This window comes from Xenopus laevis, chromosome 6L (genome assembly GCF_017654675.1).
Source record: "Xenopus laevis strain J_2021 chromosome 6L, Xenopus_laevis_v10.1, whole genome shotgun sequence".
NCBI lineage: Eukaryota > Metazoa > Chordata > Amphibia > Anura > Pipidae > Xenopus > Xenopus laevis.
Genome location: NC_054381.1, coordinates 128,031,899 through 128,057,996, shown reverse-complemented (window position 1 = coordinate 128,057,996; position 26,098 = coordinate 128,031,899). Strand labels below are relative to the sequence as shown.

General features: G+C 38.9%; 1 protein-coding gene across 3 annotated transcripts in view; it reads right to left on the bottom strand.

Moving 5' to 3' along the window:
- Positions 1-13,774: 13,774 nt before the first annotated feature.
- Positions 13,775-26,098, bottom strand: part of LOC108719287 (phosphatidylinositol 3,4,5-trisphosphate-dependent Rac exchanger 2 protein) — a 176,723-nt gene continuing 164,399 nt past the window's right edge. For all 3 annotated transcript variants that reach the window (XM_041566483.1, XM_041566485.1, XM_041566484.1), the window contains 3 exons: positions 19,689-19,791; positions 17,923-17,990; positions 13,775-14,562 (listed from right to left, as the gene is read on the bottom strand). In XM_041566483.1, the coding sequence (XP_041422417.1) occupies positions 14,517-14,562; positions 17,923-17,990; positions 19,689-19,791 (217 nt within the window). In that variant the 3' untranslated portion in view covers positions 13,775-14,516. The remainder of the gene's footprint in view (positions 14,563-17,922; positions 17,991-19,688; positions 19,792-26,098) is intronic.

Genomic DNA, 26,098 nt, shown 5'->3' with positions numbered 1-26,098 from the left:
CTGACAGCACCGAGCCTTTCCCTCTTTATATCTCCTCATCTCACACTGGCTCTTCTCTGCCCCTCCCCATAAAGATATATATATACTCTATCTATTCTCTATCTATTCTCTATCTATTCCCTATCTATACTCTATCTATTCTCTATCTATTTATTCTCTATCTATTCTCTATCTATTCTCTATCTATTCCCTATCTATACTCTATCTATTCTCTATCTATTCTCTATCTATTCCCTATCTATTCCCTATCTATACTCTATCTATACTCTATCTATTCTCTATCTATTCTCTATCTATTCTCTATCTATTCTCTATCTATTCCCTATCTATACTCTATCTATTCTCTATCTATTCTCTATCTATTCCCTATCTATACTCTATCTATTCTCTATCTATTCTCTATCTATTCTCTATCTATTCCCTATCTATACTCTATCTATTCTCTATCTATTCTCTATCTATTCCCTATCTATTCCCTATCTATACTCTATCTATTCTCTATCTATACTCTATATATTCTCTATCTATTCTCTATCTATTCCCTATCTATTCCCTATCTATACTCTATCTATTCTCTATCTATACTCTATCTATTCTCTATCTATTCTCTATCTATTCTCTATCTATTCCCTATCTATACTCTATCTATTCTCTATCTATTCTCTATCTATTCCCTATCTATACTCTATCTATTCTCTATCTATTCTCTATCTATTCTCTATCTATTCCCTATCTATACTCTATCTATCTCTATTATTCTCTATCTATTCCTATCTATCCCTATCTATACTCTTCTATTCTCTATACTCTATATATTCTCTATCTATTCTCTATCTATTCCCTATCTATTCCCTATCTATACTCTATCTATTCTCTATCTATACTCTATCTATTCTCTATCTATTCTCTATCTATTCTCTATCTATTCCCTATCTATACTCTATCTATTCTCTATCTATTCTCTATCTATTCCCTATCTATACTCTATCTATTCTCTATCTATTCTCTATCTATTCTCTATCTATTCCCTATCTATACTCTATCTATTCTCTATCTATTCTCTATCTATTCCCTATCTATTCCCTATCTATACTCTATCTATTCTCTATCTATACTCTATCTATTCTCTATCTATTCTCTATCTATTCTCTATCTATTCCCTATCTATTCCCTATCTATACTCTATCTATTCTCTATCTATACTCTATCTATTCTCTATCTATTCTCTATCTATTCCCTATCTATACTCTATCTATTCTCTATCTATTCCCTATCTATTCCCTATCTATACTCTATCTATACTCTATCTATTCTCTATCTATTCCCTATCTATTCTCTATCTATTCTCTATATATTCTCTATATATTCTCTAAGCTTCTGCTTGTGCAACACGACTGTCACTACACTCACATCCCATAATAACCGGCACTTACACAATTACCCCCCTATTTGTCAGAGTGCTCAGGAGGTAATATTGTCTGTTAGTGCATATGATATACATGGCAATAGAGAGGGGCCTCAGAAATTGTTATAGTTGTGAGATCCAGTTGTACAATCTGAGCCGGACTATGGCCATAGATGTAACAATTATGTTTTTTCTTGGAAAAGATCTTTCCAAGAAAGATGGTTCGTTTCAATACAGAGTGTAGAGTTGTCAGATATACAGACAGAAACAATGACTGTGAAGATGTTTATCATGTACAAAACCACAAACTCTGCCCCCATTGGATTACCCCTTACCCTTCCTTATAATAAACAACACTGAGACAGGATTGTGGGTGAAGGTCAGCCTCAGCTTTATTTATAGATTCTTGCCAATTTCAGATCACATCTAAGGTAGATGCCAAATATATAACAAATGACTTATCTTACCCCGAATGCCGGCCACTGCGTGCACTGGGCATGTGGTGTCCCCTTTTATAACAAAGCCGAATCCAGGCAAAGGATCAATTAACCGCCACGCTGTGACAATTACACTTACACATAATCTTACATTCAATTAAATGTTCACAAGTGTAGACTTATTTTTTTAAATTAAATGTAAAAACATAAATAACTCTCACACAAAATTCTTTACAACTGGGTGGGTGGGAGGTTGTGCCTGTAGCTGCTATGGGCGCCTGTGGGGTGGGGCTTGCGGTGGGTGCAGCCCAGGGGGCCCAGGAAATTTTGTCGTATGGGGCCCTGTGATTTCTGATGGCGGTCCTGTGTGCACATACGCACTGCGCAATGATGTCACGCGTATTCGCCTGCGCAAAGACGCAATGTGCATCTACGTGGGGCAGAGGAGATGTGCGCCGATTAAAGGACACATCCCCCTCACAGTCAGTAACACTTTCGCTATATACACTTTAGCGCTGCTCAAGAATTCTACCTGTATCTGACGATTCAGCACTAACAATGGCCGATGTTCTGGTGCCTTCAAAGCAGGTCTGGACTAAGAATTAAAATAGGCCCTGGCATTTCAGGTACACAGAGGCCCAAACAGGGCAGATCATATGAATACATTTAGACTGTACAACTGAGAATTTACTCTCTAACTGTGCAATTCTTCTGTTGGGACACACACTCAGAACCATAAGCAGACGTTATGGAGTCAACCTGGCCTGTAAGACAGAGCTGTGCCTATATGTTTTGCAGCTATACATTATTTGCAGAAATGCAACGTTTCGGGGCTATACCCTTTGTCAAGCATTGCTTGACAAAGGGTATAGCCCAAAACGTTGCTTTTACCTGCTTGAACCTTACAGCGGTCACACACTCAAGACAAGAGAGGGAAGATCAGCACGGAGCTTCAGAAACAGAATTTACATTAAACAGATAAGAACACTAGCAATTAATAGGTCTATTCAGTGTTTCATTTATTTCATAGTAGGCCTACCCATACACACACTGCACTTCTGTTTGTTCTATTCTGTTGTTGTTACAGTTAAAAATTAAAAAAGGTTAAACTTTTAAAAGTTTATAAGCTGTGTTATGTTTTGTGGCTCCAGACTATTTTTCTTTAGTGGAAGAGGGGGCAAAATGGCTCTTTTGATAGTAAAGGTTGCTGACCCCTGATTTAGACTGTTGGCCTGAACAAATTGGAACAATACAAAGGTGGTTATGTACATGTGTGGCCCCTGCTACAATATCTGCCCATGCTGCCTGCATAAGGGGCAACAAATGGATGGCCCCCTTTAGTCCATCAGATGATCAGATATAGATCATTAGTTTTTAGAGTACTCTTTGCAGCACGGATTTTGAATAAGCCATGCGCAGCCCCAATCATTTTAATATCAGGCATAATTTTGATATTTTAAGACCTTCTTTTATAATTTGGTGTAAATTGAAATTAGGATGTTGATTCTGGAATCATTGCCTGAAAAACATGGAATTAACTGAAATCTCTATTAGTACTAACAGTCCAGCATAAAACTGTCTAACTTTTCCCAACAGAGACATTGTGCCCTTAAATGTTTTCCGGTGACCGGGAATTTCACATCGCCTAAGCCCAGTTCGCTTGGAAGCCAGTGGATATACTGTAGAGTGCAACAAGCCTAAGGAACTGGGTTAGGGGTTTTCGAGTAATGAATAAGTGAATAGGGTGCACCAGTGGGCACTAAATGTAATACCATTCTTGTTTTGCTTTAACATCTTAAAGGAGAACTAAAGCTTAATTAAAGAATTAGCTAGAAATATTGTACATAATGTTTTGTGCTTCTGTACCAGCCCAAGGCAACCACAGTCCTTTAGCAGTAAAGATCTGTGTCTCCAAAGATGCCCCAGTAGCTCCCCATCTTCTTTTTCACATGCTCTGTGCTGCTGTCACTTACTGAGCTTAGGGACCCACTCACAATATACAGTACACATAGAATAGAAATGTTACAATATAAGGCTGATTAGTAATTAATACAGATAATTACTACATGACAGCACAGAAACCAGTGCAATTAGCATCAGAATTTAATAATCAGCCCTGTAGCATCAGCTTATATTACAGACCAACCTCATTTTCTGCTTGATAATTTGCGACGACCCCTAAGCTTAGCTTCTCAACAGCTGCTCAGAGCCCACTGAGCATGGGAGTGTCACCAACACTTTCCAAGATGGTGACCCCCTGTGACAAGTTTGAATTCCAAGATAATTGCTGCTATTGAAAAGCTGAAAATTAAGGCTGGTGCAATAAGGTCATTATATAAAATATGTACATATTGTACTATTTTCTTGGTACATGTATGTTCATCTTCTTTACTCAACCAAATAGAAAAAGGAAGCGGTGCAATTGCAGAAACCAGTGGCGGAACTACCGGGGGAGCAGGGGGTGCGAGCGGGCCAGGGCCCGCACCCCCTCAGGGCCCCCCGGCAGCGCCACACGCCACTGAAATCCCCGCGGCAGCGCAGCGCGCCACTATAATTCGGCCATACAGAGGGGGGCGCCACGCTACTGGCAGAAATAAAAATTGTGGCTCTCCAAGTGCCAGTGTTGGAAGTGCCTTTGAGCAAAATGCCCCAAATATTGAATCATCCCAAAATCATCAGTTGTCTCAGGGCTTTAACTTGATGACATTCTTCTTCTTATTAATAAAGTGCTAACATATTCCACAGCTCTGTACAATAAAAGGGTTTATACATACAGTTTCAAGAGTTGAAAGAGACCCTGCCCAAAAGAGCTTATAATCAGTGGTGTAACTAGATGCTATTGGGCCCCACAGGAAAATAATGTTTTACCAATGAGGCCTCATGGGACTATTATACATCCCGGGCCCCCCTGCAGCTGTAGGTTCTGCTTCCTCAGTAGTTCCACCCCTGCTTACAATCTAAAAGATTAGGGGTATGGATTGGTTTGACCAAGCATTCCACATTAGGCCAAATCTTGCAGAAATTGATGGCCCCCCCAAATCAAATATTGGATTATCCCTACTCTCAATAGGTAAACCTTCAGCTTTGCACCATTCATAAACATATGATACTGAGAGGCAGGGGAGGGACTGCTTGGATAACATTGTGGATAGTTAAGGAGAGACGTATAACAATGTGTTAATCTAAATATATATATATATATACAGTTTTAAAAATGAAATGTCTCGAGAGCAACAGCAATTTTCTGCTATGAAATGTCCTTGTACTATCAATGAAAACACAGATGCATTGTTAACTCCTAAATACCATTTAAATGTCAAAAGCATTCTCTTAATAGTAACTTGCTGCCTGAAATTGATTCTTTGCCAGGAAAATGAAAAAAGCACACCAGGGTATATGATAATAAGCCTCCACTAATGTATGCTGTACAAAGCATCAACACAATATTGCAATACAAAAGGGAAAGAAATCAATAAAACTGAAGATCATTTTTTAAAGGGGACATAAACCCTGAAAAAAAAGAAACCTAATACCCAGTGCTATACATTATAGGCAGCGGTGTAACTATAGAAGAAGCAGACGCAACTGCTAGTGTGCCCGCTGCAATCTGTCGGCAGAGACATGCATGCATGATCGAGTACATGCGAGGGAGGGTGCATTGACGTATGTTTCTATGTGCACCGGGTCCAGGTAGGGGGCCTGGTTTTGTTACACCCCTGATTATAGGGCTCATTTACGACCATGAATGCATTGGGTTTTTCCCCCCCGCAATGCAGCATTTGTTCCTAGAATTCCAGCTCCATTGTGAGCGCAAGGGTCTCAATGCTTTTGATGCAATTGTGCTGCACCTTGTCAGAATTAATGCAACCACACACTTGTTTCAATGCAAATCTGGTGCAATTGTGTGGGAGTCCAATGTTCTGCATACAAGTGTTTTTTTTCCTGCTGCAACAAACTCGTGCTAGAATGAGCTAATAGTTCTACTTTTTATGCTGATAAAGGAAATGACATATAGTGATTTCTTTTATCCAACAAACGTATTCCAGACCAACTGCATAAAAGTATGACTGAGTGTGAGCAGTAGGAACAAGTGTTTTGTTTTGTACCTCAGAAAGAATAGAAATGAAAATAAAATTGTTTCCCATTCAGTATAGGGATTATAGAAAAGCCATTCATTTAAAATGAATGATACTGTATTTAATACACGGTTGAACATATCTCTATGTAATAATAATAATCATTAAGAAATATTGATGGTTTCTGTTATTTCTGGCACAAATCAAGAATATGAAGCCAAAAGCCATGAAAACTTCAATAAAGGTATTTTTACACTATAAGGTGCTGTACAGAAAATTTCTGACGCCAGTTTCACTTTAGCACTTCTCATCACTTCCAGTCTCTTTAAAGGAAGCCCCTAATAATGATCTGCTCAAAGGCTGCTGCTTAGATACAGGAGTGATTTGTTTATTTAAAGGAAGGCAGACAGTTCGGAATAAATTGCCCTGTTTATAAAGGAAGGTGGAAGGTGAAAATAGCCGAAATTCTCAGATGAATAGGAAAAAAATAGGAAAATATTATTTTAAATTAAAACAATAGGCAAAATGAAAGCTCTTGTTCGATTATTACAAAAGTGTGTTTAGGTGTATACTTCCCCTTTAAGGTTAGCAATCTTATATCTGACACTCTCCAGAAATGGCTGCCACTATCATGCTTCCCCGAACTGAAGGAAAGGCTGTGGGGCATAAACTTTCCAGTTACAGAGTTATGTAAAGTTATAGTTCTGCCGCAGCAGAGCAAGTGCCTCTGTTCATAAATGAGCAGAGCCTCCAGTTACATAGATCATATCGCTTGTCCACCAGTGACGTAACTAGATATTACCGGGTGCACAGCAAACTATTTTTCAGGCCCCCAAAATGTCTGAGTTTGACCTGTTTTACCAATGTTTATTGTAAATGAAATAGGGGCTCATACCTTCTGGGCCCCCCTGCTTCCTCTGTAGTGATACCCCTGTTGCCCACTATAATGTTAGCTAAAAATAAATAAATAAAAACATTTCTAGTTGTAACATCTCTATGCAGTGGTTACACAAACATCTCCCTTCTAAATGGAGATTCATTTAAACACTGATAAAGTCTCTCCGAGAATAAAGGCATCTGTCAGCTCTTCTTCTTACTCTTGGGCTCATGTACAGTAGCTATATATATATATATATATAAAACAAGAAGAGAGATCAGCACTCACAGGTCTTAGAAAAATAAAAAATGATTTATTGAAGAGCTATGGACTGATGTTTCGGCTCTTATTGTTGTGTATGACTTTTGCACTGATCACGCACCCAGGCATATTGGCTTTTTACCTATTTTGTTACATTCCAACCTGTTATTTAAATGTTTCTTATTTTATGTGATGGATCTGCACAAAATAGTCCACGTTGGTGAAGCGAAATGAGGAAAATATATACAAAAAAGAATAAAAAAAAAAACAACTGAAACTTGGCATGTGCATTTGTATTCACCCCCTTTGCCATGAAGACCCTAAAATCCTGGTTTACCTATTACCTTAAAAAGTCACATAATTAGTGAAATTTTCTGACATGGTACCACAACAAACCTGCCAAGAGAGGGTCGCCCACCAAAACTCACAGACCAGGCAAGGAGGGCATTAATCAGAGGAAGCACAGAGACCAAAGGTAACCCTGAAGGAGTTGCAGAGTTTCACAGCAGAGACTGGAGTATCTGTCCATAGGAGCACAATAAGCCGTACACTCCTTAGAGCTGGGCTTTATGGAAGAGTGTGGCCAGAAAGAAAAAGCCATTACTTAAAGTTAAAATAAGAAGGCACATTTTGAGTTTGCCAAAAGGCATGTGGGCGACTCCCCAAATGTTTGGAGGAAGCTGCTCTTCTGGTCAGATGAGACTAAAATTGAACTTTTCGGCCACCAAGGAAAATGCTATGTCTGGCGCAAACTCAACACATCACCCCAAGAACACCATTGTAACAGTGAAACATGGTGGTGGCAGCATCAGGCTGTGAGGATGTTTTTCAGCAGCAGGGACTGGGAAACTGGTCTGAGTCGAGGGAAGATGGATGGTGCTAAATACAGAGATATTCTTGAGCAAAACCTGTGTCAGTCTGCCTGTGATTTGAGACTGGGACTGAGGTTCACCTTCCAGAAGGACAATGGCCAAAGCATACTGCTAAACTGCAACACTCCAGTGGAACCATTTAAATATGTTGTAATGTCCAGACCTCAATCCAATTGAGAATCTGTGGTCAGACTTGAAGATTCCTGTTCACTAGTGAAAACCATCCAACATGAAGGAGCTGGAGCCGTTTTGCCTTGAGGAATGGGCACAAATCCCAGTGGTAAGATGTGGCAGCTCATAGACTTATCCAAAGCCACTTGCAGCTGTAATTGACGCAAATGGTGGCTCTTCATAGTACTGACTTTAGAGGGGGTGAACAGTTATGCACGCTGAAGATTTCTGTTATTTGGTCCTATTTGTTGTTTGCTTCACAATAAAAAAAAAAAAAAATCTTCAAAGTTGTAGGCATGTTCTGTAAATGAAATGGTGCAAACAATCCATTTTAATTCCAGGTTGTGAGGCAACAAAACATGAAAAAATGCCAAGGGGGGGGGGGGAGGGTGTGAAGACTTTTGCAAGGCACTGTACATCTCAGTGTATGAGAGTCTGTTACACCGACCTGTGCAATCTGCCTGTGAGCTTTACAACAGAAATCTGTCACTGGGAAGCTAAATTAGATGTCACATTTTATTGCTGTGCATCCAAATTATGGGAAAAACAGTAAATCATGAGAATACAAAGGCACATTAATGTTTTCCATGCTGGACTTTTCAACACATAGAATTATATATGTATATCATATCCTATGGAAGGTTATATTTGTAGAGTTAATTATTCTATAAATAGTCATATATATAAGTGTCACTGTATACCGACATTTACACATGAGTGAGAGCAACCACAAATCTGTATTCTCTATAGATTATAGATGGAGGTCTATGAATAATGCTTCGGGCAAGCAATATGGCGTTTCCTACTGATATGAACGTGCACACTTTGTTACCTATAGAACAATTCCAATACAGACCCTACTTACAGATACTGTACATTTAGCATTTCTGTGGCTTTATAAATGAAAACAGTGTTCACATTCCTCAGGGTGAAATGATGTTTAAAGGGGTGGTTCAGCTGTTTGTTAACTTTTAGTATATTATAGAATGGCTCTATTATAGAATTGAGCCACTTTTCAATTTGCCTACATTTTTTCTTTTTTTTTTAGTTATTTCATTATTTGCCTCCATCTTCTGACTCTTTCCAGCTTTTAAATGGGGGTCACTGACTCCATCTAAAAACAAATGTAAGGGTACAAATTTATAGTTATTGCTCATCTTTCTATTCAGTCCCTCTCCTATTCATATTCCAGTCTCTTATTCATAAGAAAGCATGGTTGCTAGGGTAATTTGGACCCTAGCAAACAAATTGCTTAAACTGAAAACTGGAGAGCTGCTGAATAAAAATCGAAATTACTCAAAAACCGCAAATAATAAAAAATGAAAACCAATTTTCTCAGAATATCACTCTTCACATCATACTAAAAGGGAATTAAAGGTGAATAACCCCTTTAAAGAACATATTATTCTAAATTTCTCAGCTTTATATCTGAATAACCTCCCTTAGATGCCCACAATCTTATCATTGTTTAATATCCTTAAATGAGCTTTTCATAAGATAAACGCACGTTCCAGGGTAAAATCGACTAACCTCCTAATTACTTTGTTTTTGTTCATTAAGTAGATAATGGCAACACTGCACCATAAATAAGTGGTGGAATATAAAAATAAGGTGCAAAATACTATGTGAATCCCTATTACAGGCTTACTTAACACAAAATTAAATACCCAAATAGCTGCTACTTGTGCCTTAGAATCCCCCCCCATTCCTTTTGGTGATTGGTACATGCCAGAGGAATAAGTCCACTCCTTCCCTTGAATACACCATGGGGCACATTTACTTAGGGTCAAATATCGAGGGTTAATTAACCCTCGATATTCGACCGTCTAAGTAAAATCCTTCGACTTTGAATATCGAAGGATTTACCGCAATTCGTTTATTCGAACGATTCAAAGGATTTTAATTCATTGATCGAACGATTTTCCTTCGATAAAAAAATACTTAGAAAGCCTATGGGGACCTTCCCCATAGGCTAACATTGTACCTCGGTAGGTTTCAGATGGCAAAGTAGGTGGTCGAAGTTTTTTTTAAAGAGACAGTACTTGGACTATCGAATGGTCGAACGATTTTTAGTTTGAATCGTTCGATTTGAAGTTGTAGTCGAAGGTCGAAGTAGCCAATTCGATGGTCGAAGTATTTTTTCTTCTATTCCTTCACTCGAGCTACGTAAATGTGCCCCCACATGTTTAAACCACAAGACTCTGGAGGGGGTTAACAGGGGGATCAGTTTTTTGTTTTGTAACTATCGGCACCCAATACCAGAACAAATGCCAAGCACCCTGGTCTCGGCTCGTGCTTCACCAGTAGTGTGACTGCCTTTGGCTTTGGGAGGAGCCCTCAGCTTACGCAGATGCCACCTGGATTTAAACGAGAGGTACAGGGCAGGAGTTCTGGCCAGCACGACTGTATAAGTCTTTAAGGCCAAAGGTCACGGTACAGACAGGAGTAGGCAAAATCGTGGTCAGACAGGCCGGGTCGAGGCAGGCAGAAAGCAAGAGTCGTCAGGCAAGCAAAGGGTCAAACCAGGTGATCAATCAGGAGGATTAAGCAGAATCAAGGTCGGTTTCAGGCAAGGGTCAGGTTTCAGAGATCAGAGTAGTCAAAATAGCCAGGCAGGGTCAAACACAGGAATCAAGACAGACTAGAAGCTTTACAGCAAGGTACAAGGCACCAGGAACAAACCTATCACGGGCAACCACATAGCAACCAATGTCCCTTTAAATATATTTGAATTTGACGCCATTGCGCGCTGACGTCAAATAGCGAGAATGCGCGTGGCGCGCGCACTAAGGAGGAAGCCGGCAAGAGGAGCGGCGCGCCGGGCGTCCCCTCCGCACCACTAGACCACCAGGGTACAAGTTCCTGACAGGTTTCTAAAGCTGCTGCCCTAGGCACAGGCCCACAGCTGCCTATATATAAACAAGGTCCTGATGAGGGATCATTTACTTCTCCCTGGGGGGTGTTATAAACACTAAGGGGTTACAACACAAAATCGAGGGGTGCTCTAGAATGAAAAGGTAAATAGCTCACCAAGTTGATCATGTGGTCCAGGTGCACTAGCCCCAGACCCCCAGCCTCAGGGAGCGGCAGACTGATATACTTACTCATGTAGGTACAAAATGCATAGGACCTATGGAGATGCATTTATACTTTTAATTATGATCAATAAAGACTTTTTTTAACCTACACTTTTGGCCCTGTGGATCCCTCTGAGTGCCAGATAGCCCTGTCCTTTTGCTCTGTAAAAACACTAAGGGGCACAAGAGCATTCCCCTTAATGCTCACTTAACTTAAGCACTTGAACCTGCACCATTCCAGTGCTTGGTAAAGGAAACAGTGTCAGGGGGGACATGTCTTCCCAATCACAGGTGGTAAGGACAGGGTCCTGGAGTAAGTCTACATGCCCGCCCTCCACCCCTCACCAAAAGTGCTGACTAATTTGGTCAGCATTGTATCCATGGGGGAAGTGGCAAGTCTTTGCCAATAGGCTGGTTTTGCTTCCATAATAAAAATATTTTTTGGATTATTTGAATAAAATGGAGTCTATGGGAGACATCCTTTCCATTATTTGCAGCTTTCTGGATAATGGATCCCATACCTGTACAAACAACAAGGCTCTTTGATAGTAGTAGTTTTTTTTTCATGTGGGTTAGTTCCAAACTGTGTGATCCTGTGAGACCTACCAATAACAAACGATTTGTAGCAGCTTTGCAGTAGATGTTACTTCACTTCTAGAGGAAACAAAAACAATTTTTGAGGAGACAACTAGAAATATTGCAGGAAATAGTAAACTTCCATTATCACCCAGAGATGTGAAACAAACTGAATGGTCAGAGAGCTGAAAGGATGTTATTGGGTGAAACCAGAGCAGGAGACAAATCTCCAGTAATTACAGATCATTTCAATGTATTGATTTAAAACACCGGCAATCCCATCACAATCACGTTAAAGTGGATTTTCTGTCTTCCCCACCTTATTTATATTTACGGCTCCCCTACTCTCCATATCAACAGAGATGTAAAAGTGATGAGTGATTCAAAAGAAACTGGTCTGGTTTAGAAAAGCTGATTTTACAATGAAAATGTTGTGTTCACTGAACATATATATATATATATATATATATATATATATATATATATATATATATATATATATATATATATATATATATATATATATATATATATATATATACACATTTTTAGTTACTGATTCCTCTTTAAATCTGATGCGGGGAAGTTGACTTACGGCACCAACAGCTCTGAGAACACATGAGCTATGCAGGATTGTAAGGAACCTAATACAGATGAATACAACTAAACTCATTTACCAACATTGGTCTGATTTGTACCTGGGTAGTAATTCATGGTAACCAATAAAATATTTGCTTTCATTGTTCTACTGGCAGCTGACAACAAAATCAAGGACTGGTTGCTATGGGTTACTGCCTAGGTACAGACCTGTGTTAATAAATGAGCCCAGGTCTGTATTTTTAGGAAGGTTTTAAAATACTAATTTTCAGAACCAAGTTTTTGGTTTGCTCTAGTTTAAACTATATATCTCGCTGTTTTCTAAGAGTAAATATATTGCTACTTCTAGACAAGTGATCCCCAACCAGTGGCTAGTGAGCAACAAGTTGCTCTCCAACCACTTGGATGTTGCTCCCAGAGGTCTCCAATGAGATGCTTCTATTTGAATTCCTGACTTGGAGGCATGTTTTGGTTGTATAAAAAACATATGTACTGCCAAACAGAGCTTCCTGTAGGCTTGCAGTCCACACCAATAGCCAATCACAGCCTATATTTGGCACCCCAGGATCTTTTTGTTACATTGGAATGTGTCTCCATTTGCACCACAGAGATACCGTTATATGAAAATTGCACCTCAAAAATTCTGCTCCCTTAAAGGAGAAGGAAAGTTTAAAACTAAGTAAGCTTTATCAGAACGGTACATTTGAACACACTAGAAAACCTTCAAAGTAATGCTGCTCAGAATCCTCTGTCACATTTCTTTCCTTCTATTGTGTACACATGGGCTTCTGTATCAGACTTCCTGTTTTCAACATAAACCTCCACGGCTTGGGGCTTGAGCATGCTCAGTTTGCTCCTTGCCCCCTCCCTCCTGTAATCTGAGCTCAAAGCGAGCAGGCAGAGACTCAGGCAGGAAGTGATGTCACAGCAAGCTAATATGGCAGCTGCTATCCTAAACAAACAGAGACAATGTCTAGAGCTGTATGGAAAAGCATTCTAAAGAATAAAAATGGAGTTCTAGCTTGCACTATTGTGGCTAATCTATTGGCAATAAACTGCCTTAGTAGCTTTCCTTCTCCTTTAGGAGTAATAGTCGTGGAACTGCAGCTGTGCAGTAAGCAAGAAGTAGTTTGTTTACATTGTCTTCATTAATTGACTAAAGCTACTTACTGACTGGGTGTCATGATTTACTGCCCTGGTTCAAAAATATGTATGGAAGGCTCATTCATACATATACATATACAGTAAAAATATATATATATATATATATATATATATATATATATATATATATATACTGTGTGTATATATATATTTATATATATATATATATATATATATATATATATATATATATATATATATATATATATATATATATATAAATATATATTGTACACAAATACAAAAACTTAACCTTGATAATATAATTAGGGCTGTCTTTATTTTCAATCCGTATACAATCAATAACTAGAGTCACTCAAATAAACGATATTGATCTAGTTACTGCCCATTTGATGCTATTGCTCTTAAGGCTGTGAGAATGGTGCTCTGGTGCATTAGCAGAAGCTATTTGGGGGCTGATGGCTACTCTGCACAGGAATGCATGCGTTTAAAAATTCTTTTATTTCCTTGTTTGTCATGAGCAAGCCATGTTTAGTCCCCTTTTTCATTCTGGCCACCAGAGACTAAACTGCAGTGTTCATGCCAATGACCCAAAATCTTCTAATGGGGCAAATGTTGCATTTTATTAAGAATCATGTGAATACAAATGCTCTTTCTCTCTCTGAAATGTAACAAATTAGTCACTTACAGTTAAAATAATGTTTGCGATATTAATGTCACCTTGAATACAAAACTAAAATATCACTAGATACTTTGTGTTCCATCATCGTTAATCCTCAATTTTCAAATATCCATTGTCCCTTGTGAATATTTCCAATCCTTAAGTGCTGCTCGCACTGTTTCCAGTGTCTGTGGTTGCCATTGGCGTACAGAGATCTGAATAGCTTGTGGTTAGAATAATACTGTCTCTTTCCCATGTGGCTAGTGCAGATCATGGGACTACGGTTCCTACGTCTGTCGTCTGGAAGAAGATTTTACAGTAGGCTCTTCATGGTTTCTTCTCCCGTTTCATACAGACAGGTGCTTCATATCTTCTGCACCTTTAGGGCTCTCCATCAGCCGGTGGTGGTTGGCATAGCTTGTATAATCTATAGAAGTCATAAAGAAGTACGTCAGCTTTCAATGCATTCCCCTAGCAAGCACAAAGGGATATAAACTTAGGCCAGTGGTTCTAAAACTTAGATTTGGGGGCGCATGGAGCATTGCCAGTGGGATTCAACCTGAAGGCCATTTAGGGTGAGTTGTTTGTGAATAATGATAGAAGATCAATTAGGGTAATATTTGATGTTGAAAACATATTGGCTCCCCTAAATATTTTAGAAACTATGGCTAAATTGCAAATTTTTTAAATTTGTTTAAATTTGTTTTAAATTCATATTATTCAAATACAGTACCTAGGTGGTAGTGACAAGCTCCTGAATAAATAACCCGATTAACAAAAGTTAATTGATCCTTATAGATGGTACTTAGTGATTCCACTTAAAATTTATACATAGATTCAATCACAAGCAGCCGCACTCAATATATATACAGATTCAAAGTCCTAGCGCACACCATCCATGAGTGACTCCAAAAATTAGATCACATACCTGGGTGCTACGCTGAAAAAAGCTGCATTATCCATATTCCACTGAAAAAGGTGCACACCAGGATTTTTCGGTTTAAAACTCCATATTTATTAAATAGGTTTAAAACAGGAACCGGCCAACGTTTCGGTCTTTTTCTAAGACCTTCATCTTAGAAAAAGACCGAAATGTTGGCCGGTCCCTGTTTTAAACCTATTTAATAAATATGGAGTTTTAAACCGAAAAATCCTGGTGTGCACCTTTTTCAGTGGAATATATATATATATATATATATATATATATATATATATATATATATATATATATATATATATATATATATATATATATATATATATATATATATCCATCCAAAGGCAGAAAAATCTGAAGCACACCAGGATTTTCTTCAAAAAGATAAAGTGTTTATTACATCAACGTTTTGGCCCTCACATGGGGCCTTTATCAAGATACAAACATGCACAAGTGAAAGCTTTTTAAAAACTTAAAAGCTTTCACTTGTGCATGTTTGTATCTTGAGGGCCGAAATGTTGATGAAATCAACACTTTATCTTTTTGAAGAAAATCCTGGTGTGCTTCAGCTTTTCTGTATATAATTTATATATAATTTATAATATATCATTTGCATATGCAAATTAGGGGTGGGAAGGGGAAAACAGTTCTTACTTCCTTGTTTTGTGACAAAAAGTCACGCAATTTCCCTCCCCACCCCTAATTTGCATATGCTGCTGAAAAAGGATCCTGGCCGAATCTAGAACCAAATTCTGGATTCGGTGCATCCCTAATATATATAATATATAGTGTTAACGATACAAAAAAACTCTAAAGTGACATCACAGTGCTAGTGCATTTTAGCCAATAGACTTCTTCCACATTTGAATTTCAATCATCCAATTAATCAGTGCATGTTGCTTAAACAGCTTCATTATATATTTATATATGAAGGCTATGATACCACATCTAGCATACAATAAGCTTTCATTACAAGCTTCCAATTTCCTAACACAGCTTGGGGCTTTTAGAGCTATAGTATTGTCAGTTAGGGTCAAAGTTCAGCTAAACATCTTTAGCTAGATGTGGGGAGTCATTGGTTTACACAGAGCCCCTTTGATAGCTTTTTGGTATAAAAATGCAGTATGCATAAGCATTTTCAACCACAGAAACAATCAAACAATATTTGTTTTACCATTTCCGTGCAGTATATTCAGGTTATAAATTGATAAGCATATTGTTTAAGTGTATGTTGAGTTCTATACACTTGCAATTCAGTTTGTTTTCAATTCTCTACAGTTTCCCATTTCTCCCAGCAGGGCAGATTTGCATGATGTCCTCGTATGAACTCAGGTGTGTTAGCACAGCATTTACTCCACTGCAGCAGATCCACTTTAGTAAGTATTTACATATATATAAAACTGCAACGGTTGTTAACACTCCAAGGACGATTTCAATACAACAAAATAAGTCAAAAAGTGGAGGTTTATTAAGGTCCAACGTTTCGGTTCCTCACACGTTCAGTTGCTCACAGGAACCTTCGTCAGGTCCTGTGAGGAACCGAAATGTTGTACTTTAATAAACCTCCACTTCTTGACTTATTTTGTTGTATTGAAATCGTCCTTGGAGTGCTGTCAACCGTTGCAGTTATTTGTTTATTTTTCTACCACCCAGGCTTTGATTTTTGTTCTCATGGCTATGAAGCCCATTTGGTTGATTGCCTCTAATAAGGATTAATTATATCTTGGTTTGGATCAAGTACAAGTTATTGTTTTATTACTACAGAGAAAAAGGGGATCATTTTTTAAAATTGGTATTATTTGGATAAAATGGGGTCTATGGGAGACAGCGGAGCTTTCTGGATAACAGGTACTGTATTGTTTCTGTAAGTTTGTTTTTCACGAAGAACACCCTTAAATGTGTTGCTTCTCTACAAGATGCTAAAATTAAATCTCAATTTTAGACAGGTTCTAGTGTTTTTTAACTCGGTAGAAGCCTTTTTTCTGATTGTTGTTTAAACATAATGAAAGTAGAAGGTTGTAACTAAGGTTAAGAGATTTAGAGGGGTAAAACTAAGCAAATCGAACTGAAACCGGTATGGGAATCCATAACTATGAGCTAGGGAATAAAATGACCCCATAACTCTTCTGCTGGTCAAGCATTCCTACATTAGAAACAGACTCCTGCTGGCATTGCCTACTGTTTTATTGCATTGTTTGTTTGCTAATATCCTAACAGATAGGCTGTTTTCCTGCTTGAGCAATGGCCAGTACTGACTGCCACACAGTAAATCATCATATCTGCCACAGACCTTTGCTGCTCTGTTATATTGAGAATAACGGCTACTAGAAATTACAATGGATTCACATATGCTCTTTTGTGCAGTTTTGCAAGTTACATATATATATATATATATATATATATATATATATATATATATAAATATTTATTATTTGCAGTTATTTTAATTGTTTTAATATATTTAACATGCTGAATGCTTCGCCGTGGAGCATCCCACCTAAGCCTTTGTATGTTGTTAATAGTTTGGACCGATAAATATACCATAGACATGGGGTAACTGGTGTCCATGGAAACCAACTGGCTTCTCTAGGTCTATTTGTACATAATGGAAGGATCTCCTGACAGTCAATCAATGCAAGCAATATAGTAGCCCTCTATGAGATCCATCAATCAACGCAAGCAATATGGTAGCCATCAGAACTAGATATAAATTCAGATATACAGAGAAAGAAGGTTCTATACATATAAAATAACCCTCATACTCTTAATAAAAGAATGAGCAGATATTTTCAGATGAAATAGTAGCATGTGCAATTTTAGAGAGATGAAAAACGGAATATAATTCTATACCTTGGAGCATCTGGAGGAGTTCTGTCTCTCACTCCAAGATTCTTGGCCGTATTCTGAACCCTTGCACCCTGCAAAAGAGAAGGCAGAAAGAGAAAAGGGTTATAATAAAGAGTTACTGTATAGTAACAAATTCTTCCTGAGCTCATTATTCCTTTTTGTATTGGAAGAAAGAATGGAAGAAAATCATTTTTTGATCCTCCCACTTTACGCCCTTTAAATACTGTGCTCGTTTGTAGAAATTTTAAGTTATTTTCTGTATTGGAGTGAAATATGAAAAATCCATTTACTGATAACTTTGTAATATGCGTGGGCCACAGCAATGTGCCAAGGAACAAAGTAGAACATGACTGCGGCAAACTATCAATATGTGAACAATCAATTTATTTCTAACTATGTAATTTGCAGCTGCCACGGCACAAAGTAGAACATGACTGTGGCAAATGTGAGGCAACTTTGGGCGACTCCGGAAAACGAATCGCTGCGTGTGCCTTCCCCCAGGTGATCTTCATTTGAGCCGGCGGAGGGCAGTTCGGGGAGATTGTCGCCTTGAAGAATAGGAGATTTGTCGCTGTGGCGATTAATCTCCCCGAATCTGCTTGTATGGCCTGACCCTTAAGGTATGGAGATCCAAATTACAGGAAGACCCCTTATCTGGAAAACCTAAGGTTCTGAGCATTCTGGATAACAGGCCCCATTCCTGTAACTTTCCTTACACCCTTTCACTCACATTTTCATTCAGTCTCATCAGCTCAGCTTTTCATACAACGTGGAACTAAATCATTTCTACAAATGGCAATAGATAAGTAATAAGATATATTCCTGTGGCTAGTATGGGTTGAAGATTTAGTCAGTGTGAGCATAGAACCTCAGCTATCGTCAAATGCTGACCGTGGTCATTTATAAAGGCCTGCACATTGCTTAGTCTTCAAACACAGACCAGCTAACGCCTTTAGAATAAAAGGAACTATATTTTAACATTCAGTTGCTTCAAGCTGAGTTAACGCTATGAGTGAAACGAGTTGTATACATTGCAGGACTGCTTTGGCATCTAGAACTAATAAAGCAAAAGACTATTGATTAAGTCATTTGTGCGATCGGACCCTGCAGCAATAGATCCATTATATAGAGGCATTACAATGCCTGTTAAAGTTATGTTAGTGCAGAACCTTCTGCTGCCATTTCATGCATAAGGTATAGGCTGTAGTTGTAATGACCCAGTGCAGGGTGTAGCAGAACTAGAATAATCCACACAGAGATGCCAGACTTCAGGGTAGAACTCAGCTTTACTCCCTTCACTTCCCCTTCCTGTGTCCATAGCCTCTCTCATTACTCTACTCCATGCTCAGCTGCTAATTCATATTGAAATGAACATTACATACATACAGAGAACAATTCCATGTAAAGGTATAGGACCTGTTATCCACCTCCAGCGGAAAAATTCACAAAACTGCTGTGAAAATTCACCAGTGGCAAAACATTTTGGACGCGCATCAGAGAGGTCGCTTGCGTCAAAACCATTATGCATCAACAGTATTCAGACATCCATTGACTTTACTGCTGGTGTCAAAGTTGACGCGGGCGTCAAAATTCACGTCACGTGAATTTCGCAGGAAATTCGCAAATTTTTCAGCAAAGCGACACAGGACAATTTCGCCAATCATTAACTGTTATGTCTGGTGACAGCTGAACTACATCTTATTACATGAGCTCCTGGAAATGTACAATGAACTGTAAGTTGAAGGCATTCAGAGACGCCAACTGCTGACCTGTTTCCTCATGACATCTGTGGCTTGCATGATATAGCGTGGGGGCAGTCCATGACTTCTGGCAAGTATAAGAGCCTGCTCCAGGGTCACACTTAAAGTGCAGCTGCAAAGAAAACAAAAAGTATCATTAGAAAATGAGCCAAACTGCTTATGAGACATCAGGAAAATGATGAACCCAATGGTAGTCCCCCTCTGAACCGAGTTCTCTGTGAATTGGGAGGCAAGCACCAACTCTAATTGATGATCTAGAATTTACAGGATATTCATGGCTCTTGTGGATAATAGAGAGAGAGTTCTGTGACCAGTACTTTAGGAGGTACATTATTCTCTCTATATATTGTACAAGTTATTCAGTGATATTAGTACAGATATGGGACCTGTTATCCAGAATGCTTGAGGCCTGGGGTTTTCCAGATAACAAATATTTCCGTAATTTGGATCTTCATACCTTAAGTCTACTAAAATAAGATTTAAACATGTATGGGTTTATAATTATATCTCAGTTTGGTATAACGTTTAGGTATGGGCCCAAATTAACATATCCCTTATTAATGTAAGAGTTATTTTTTATTGTACAGTTTAGGTCACACACTTAATAAAAAAAACCTCCCCTTTTTCCCCCATATGGGATCCGTTATCCGAAAACCCGTTATCCAGAAAGCTCCGAATTATGGAAAGGCCATCTCCATTTATCCAAATAATCCAAATGTTTAAAAATTATTTTCCCTGTAATAATAAAACAGTAGCTTGTACTTAATCCCTGCTAAGATATAATTAATCCTTATTGCAGGAAAACCAGCCTATTGGGTTAATGTAATATTTACATGATTTTTCTAGTAGACTTAGGGGCAGATTTATCAAAAGTCAAGGTGAATTTTCAAATTCCAAAAAAAATGGAATTTCGAGATTTTTTTTGTGTACTTCGACTAGGGAATAGTCCAAATTCGATTTGAATTTGAAAAAAATTCGAAAATTCGAATATCAAAATTTATCATGTGCTGTCTCTTCAAAAATTCGACTTCGACCATTCGCCATCTAAAACCTGCTGAATTGCTGCTTTAGCCTATGGGGGACCTCCTAGAGTCAATTGGTGGACTTCAAATCAAAGTTTTTTTCGATCGAATGCGCTATTACTTCGATTCATACGATTTGAATTTGGCTGAATATGGACCTATTTGATTGAAAACTGACCTATTGAGCCAAATAAAAATTTCAACTTAATTTCGGTTGGCAGTAACGTAACTAGAGGGGACGGGTCCTGGTGCGTGACGCGCACGGCCCTGGCCGGCTCGCACCCCCTGCTCCCCCGGTAGTTCTGCCACTGTCGGTTGGTCTTTTGGAATTCGCATTTCAATGTTTTTCAAATTCGACCCTTGATAAATATGCCCCTTAAAGTATGAAGATCCAAATTAAGGAAAGTTCCATTGTCCAGAAAACCCTAGGTACTAAGCATTCTGGAGAACAGGTCCCATACTTGTACAAGGCATTGTTTATTAATTACAGAGAAAAGGGAAATCATATTTTAAAAATGTGGTCCGTAATTCAGAGCTTTCTGGATAATGAGTTTCCGGATAATGGATCCCATACCTGTATAGGGACATGACTACATGGAAATACATTACTGCAGTACAAGTGGGCACAGAAATTGTAGGTTTACTGAATGTTCAAACATAAAATAAACAGTTTTTTTTCTCTACCCTTTTCACATTAAGGGCTCTTACACATGAGCGTTCCGACCTGCGCTCCCCTGCGTTCCGTTTTTTGGCGTTCAGCCGCAGGGGAGCGCAGGAATAGACGCAAGTCATTATTTGAAATGGGGCTGTACTCACTCAGGCGCGTGTAGGCGCCGAACGCAGGAAAAATGCAGCATGTTGCGTCTGAACCTGCGTTTGGCGCCTACACGCGCCTGAGTGAGTACAGCCCCATTTCAAATAATGACTTGCGTCTATTCCTGCGCTCCCCTGCGGCTGAACGCTAAAAAACGGAACGCAGGGGAGCGCAGGTCGGAACGCTCATGTGTAAGAGCCCTTAAGAAACTGATGCTTTTTGTTGCCTGAACAGCTCTATTGGGTATTGCCGTGAAGAAAGAGTGATGGGCTCCCCAGCAGCCACACAGACATGCTTTGACTTACACTGGTTGCAACGTTAGGACAAAAAGCTCATAATATAATTTCAGCTCCTTTGTAATGGGGCACTGACGACAGAAGGAGAACAGCTAGCAGTCCTCATCCTCACCTGACGTCGCAAATATATATCCACAGCCAAGCAACACAGCCAAAAACGTCCTCGTTATTTTCTTTAATGAGGACATAATGGCACCTGAGCCTAATCGTTAGCTTAGAAACATGACACAACGCATGGTGCAGCTCCCGTTATTGTTTATTATGCAAATACAAATTAGCAGTCACTGGTGTTAGCAAATCACTCTCCTTCTTGCTTTGAATGAAGACAGCAGAAGTCAGTAATACAAAGCAGGGTTAACGGATACATATTTCTCATTTAAATAAGAATTGTAACCTTGTAAAACAAACTGATCTGAAGGCAGAGTAGAATTAGTGCACCATTTCTTTTTTTTAAGCCTTCCAGATATAATTGTGGTGGTACAGATATGGGACCTGCTATCCAGAACACTCGCAACCTAGAATTTTCTGTATAAGGGATCCTTCCAGGGGTGTAACTATAGAAAGGGGGGCCCAGAAACTACAGGGGCCTCATGAAGCCCTAATTTATATAAAAGTTAAATAAATATTGGAAAAACAGGTCAACGTGTAGACATTTTGGGGGCCTGAAAAACAATTTGCTGTGAGGCCCAGTTACAGGGTCGGACTGGGCCGGTGGGGCCCACAGGAGCCGGGGGGCCCCCCAAGTTTTTTTCCGGTGTCCCACAAGCCCAGGTCGGCATCTAGATCCCACATCTGAGGGATTCTTTAAGCTGCGACCTCTCCTTTTGGGCAAGAAAAAAGTGTTGCGACGGAGCAGCAGGGCAGATGGGGGACCTGGGACAGCAGCCCCGGTGAGCCGCGGGCCCCCCAGTCCGACCGTGCCTAGTAATATCTAGTTACACCACTGGGTCCTTCTGTAAATTTGGATCTCCATACTATATCTACTAAAAAATAATTAAAAAAAGAAATAAACCCTAATAAGATTGTTTTGCCTCTAATAATGATTAATTATATCTCAGTTGGGATCAAGTACAAGCTGCTGTTTCAATAGGAAATATGTTTTAAAATTTTGAATTATTTGACTTAAATTGAGTCTTTGGGAAATGGCCTTTCCATAATTGAAAGCTTTCTGGATAAGGGGTTTCTGGATAAAGGATCTCATACGTGTACTGTAATTCACATTCTGGTTATTGGTGTGACTTTTTTTTTAAACTTTATTTTTTGAGTAATTTTGTCATTTTAACTGATACAGGGAACAACAGTTTCCATACTTGTCACATACTATAATGGGGGTGGGGAGATACAGAACTAAGGGGAAGGAAAACTATAACAGGTGTGATCAGGCCTGGATTTGTGGTGAGGTCACAAAGGCCCGGGCCTAGGGTGACAAAATTTCAGGGGCACATGCCACCCAGCCGCATTCTAGGGAACCGCAGCTCACCAGTGATCCAGCACATGTGCAGGCACATGCGTCGGTGCATGCGAAAGTGGGTGGGAGCTAGGACCTGGCAACCTAGGGGCGCCGAAGACGGAAATCTGGGCCTGGGTGTGACTTTTACCAAGCAGAAGCACCCACATCTACGAATTTCAAGCAAGGTATCACTGGACTCTGGGTATTGGATATGCAATATATTTAATAAGTGAGCTAAAGCACACAAAGTTAGATTTCATTTACTAAACTAGTATAAAGGGCAGGTGGTTATATAAAAATTCAACATTTTACCCATAATTCCAGGGCTGTAAGTGGCTTAACTATCTCAAAAAGTTGCATCAGATATGTGATACAGTGGCACAGATACAGCGAGGTGCAAATATAGTACAGGTATCCGTTATCCAGAAACCCATTATCCAGAAAGTTCCAAATTACAGAAAGGCCATTTCCCATAGGGCTTTTTTGATTTAAACACAGGTATGGGACCTGTTATCTAGAATGCTCGGGACCTGGGGTTTCGGGATCACGTGTCCTTCCATAATTTGGATCTTTATAATTTAAGTCTACTAGAACATCATGTAAACATGAAATAATCCCAATAGGCTGTTTTTTCTTCCAATAAGGATTAACTATATCTTAGTTGGGATCCAGTGCAAGGTCCTGTTTTATTATTACAGAGAAAAAGGAAATTATTTTTCAAAATTTGCATTATTTGGATAAAATGGAATCTGTGGGAGATGACCTGTAAATTGGAGCTTTCTGGATAATGGGTTTCCAGATAATGGATCCCATACCTGTACTGTCTTTTCTCCTTTGAAACAATTTGCTTTTAATCCAGAATTATTTAAGCTCCACTTCAAGCCTGTTTTCAGACAAACCCCTGGATTTTTCAAAAAGTAAAATCAACCCAGAAAACATGAGGCAGCTGTAAATTTTGATCAATTTGATCAGATTTGTTCTGGCCCTTACTCACGGGCATTTGAAGCTGTGATCCCCTGCGTTACGGTTTTATGCGTTCAGCCGCAGGGGAGCACAGGAGTAGACGTTGAATTTTTTCAATGCGGCTGTACTCACACAGACGAATGTTATGTAAGTGCCAAACACAGGTTGGGACGCAGCATGTTGCATTTTTCCAGCGTTCGGCGATTACATGCATCTGAATTCAGCGTGTCTACTCCTGCGATCCCCTGCGGTTGAACGCATAAAACCGGAACACAAGGGAGCGCAGCTTCAAACGCCCGTGAGTAAGGGCCCTTAAACTATTTAGACTAATCATTTGGGGTAATTGGCAATTGGGCAAATCTGTGCATAATTAGCTTCAACAGATTGACCTTGCTTATAACTGCTAACAACCATATTCAAACATTGAGGGGCACATTTATCAAGGGTTGAATGTGGAGGGTTATTCGACCCTAGAAGTTAAATCCTTCCGAATTCGAAGGATTCAGTGCAAATACTTCGATCGATCGATAAAATCCTTCAAATCGAACGAAGGATTTTTCCTCGATCAAAAAAAGCTTAGAAAAGTGACGGGGAAGGTCCTCATAGGCTAACATTGTACCTCGGTAGGTTTAAACTACCGAAGTATGTAGTCGAAGTTTTTTTTTAAAGAGACAGTACTTTGACTATCGAATGGTCAAATGGTCAAATAGTCGAAAGATTTTTACTTTGAATCGTTCTAATTAAAGTCGAAGATCGTAGTAGCCTATTCGATGGTCGAAGTACCCAAAAAAATACTTCAAATTCGAAGTTTTTTATATTCCTTCACTCGAGATTAGTAAATGTGCCCCTTACAGTAGAACCCAATTTGAACTAATTTTTATTTATGTTTGCATGGAATTGGCCCAATTTTTGGTGATCCCACACATGCAGTTTGCATTATTTCTTTCTCGGATATTACGATTTCCTGAAATGTATGCTGTGTTGATATAAAATTAGGGTTCTACTGTACTTAGAACCAGGACAAATGCGCACCTTTTTCAGATGATCCATTTGCGTTGCCTACAATAGGACAAAAGTTTGTTTCCATATTAAGGAAAGATTAAATGTCAGACAATTAACATTAAACTGAATTCAGAGGAATAAAGACCAGATTTTTTTTTGGATTATAAATCATGTTACATTTCTGTGTTTTTACTCTGTCTTTCTGTCTGTGCCATAAGATCTACAGGTTCTACATCTCTGTATGTTTATTTTTAGTAACTTGCTGTGTACAACTGTTAAATGTATATATACCAAGCTCTCATCAAATTCCAGCATTTGATGTTTTTCTCTGAAACCTGCTCATCTCTCTGTGTGATTTGTAGGCCCGAACTCCCTGCTGTTTATTTATACATATTTTTTTTAGTTTTCAATGTTTCATCTGTAACGTCTGACTTTTTATGCCGTGATTTTACACAATTTTGTGTGAAACATTCTATGGAACGGCGACCAAATAATTTATAGTAAATGGGCCACAGGGCAGGCTTTTAACCACAAAGAGCTGACTTTGATTAAAGCACTGCATTTTCATGGTGACAAAGTGTACTCTCCCTATTGCTTTCTGCTGAGATTTCAATAAATATGTCCAGATTTAAAAAAAAAAAAAAAAATCTTATGAAACAAATACAAGGATTCTTTTCAACTTTTGTATTTTTTTTTTACATTTCTTGCATTTGACTTACATGCCCAAGGCTGATTTATTTATAATTAGTTTTAACGCTGGCCATATGCACTCGACATTTTGCCTAATCTGCCATCTACATCGTGGGACAAGTCAGGTTTATCGAGCTGATTGGCCCCTGGGGTAATGCAGAGCTGAGGTAGGATTTTCTATC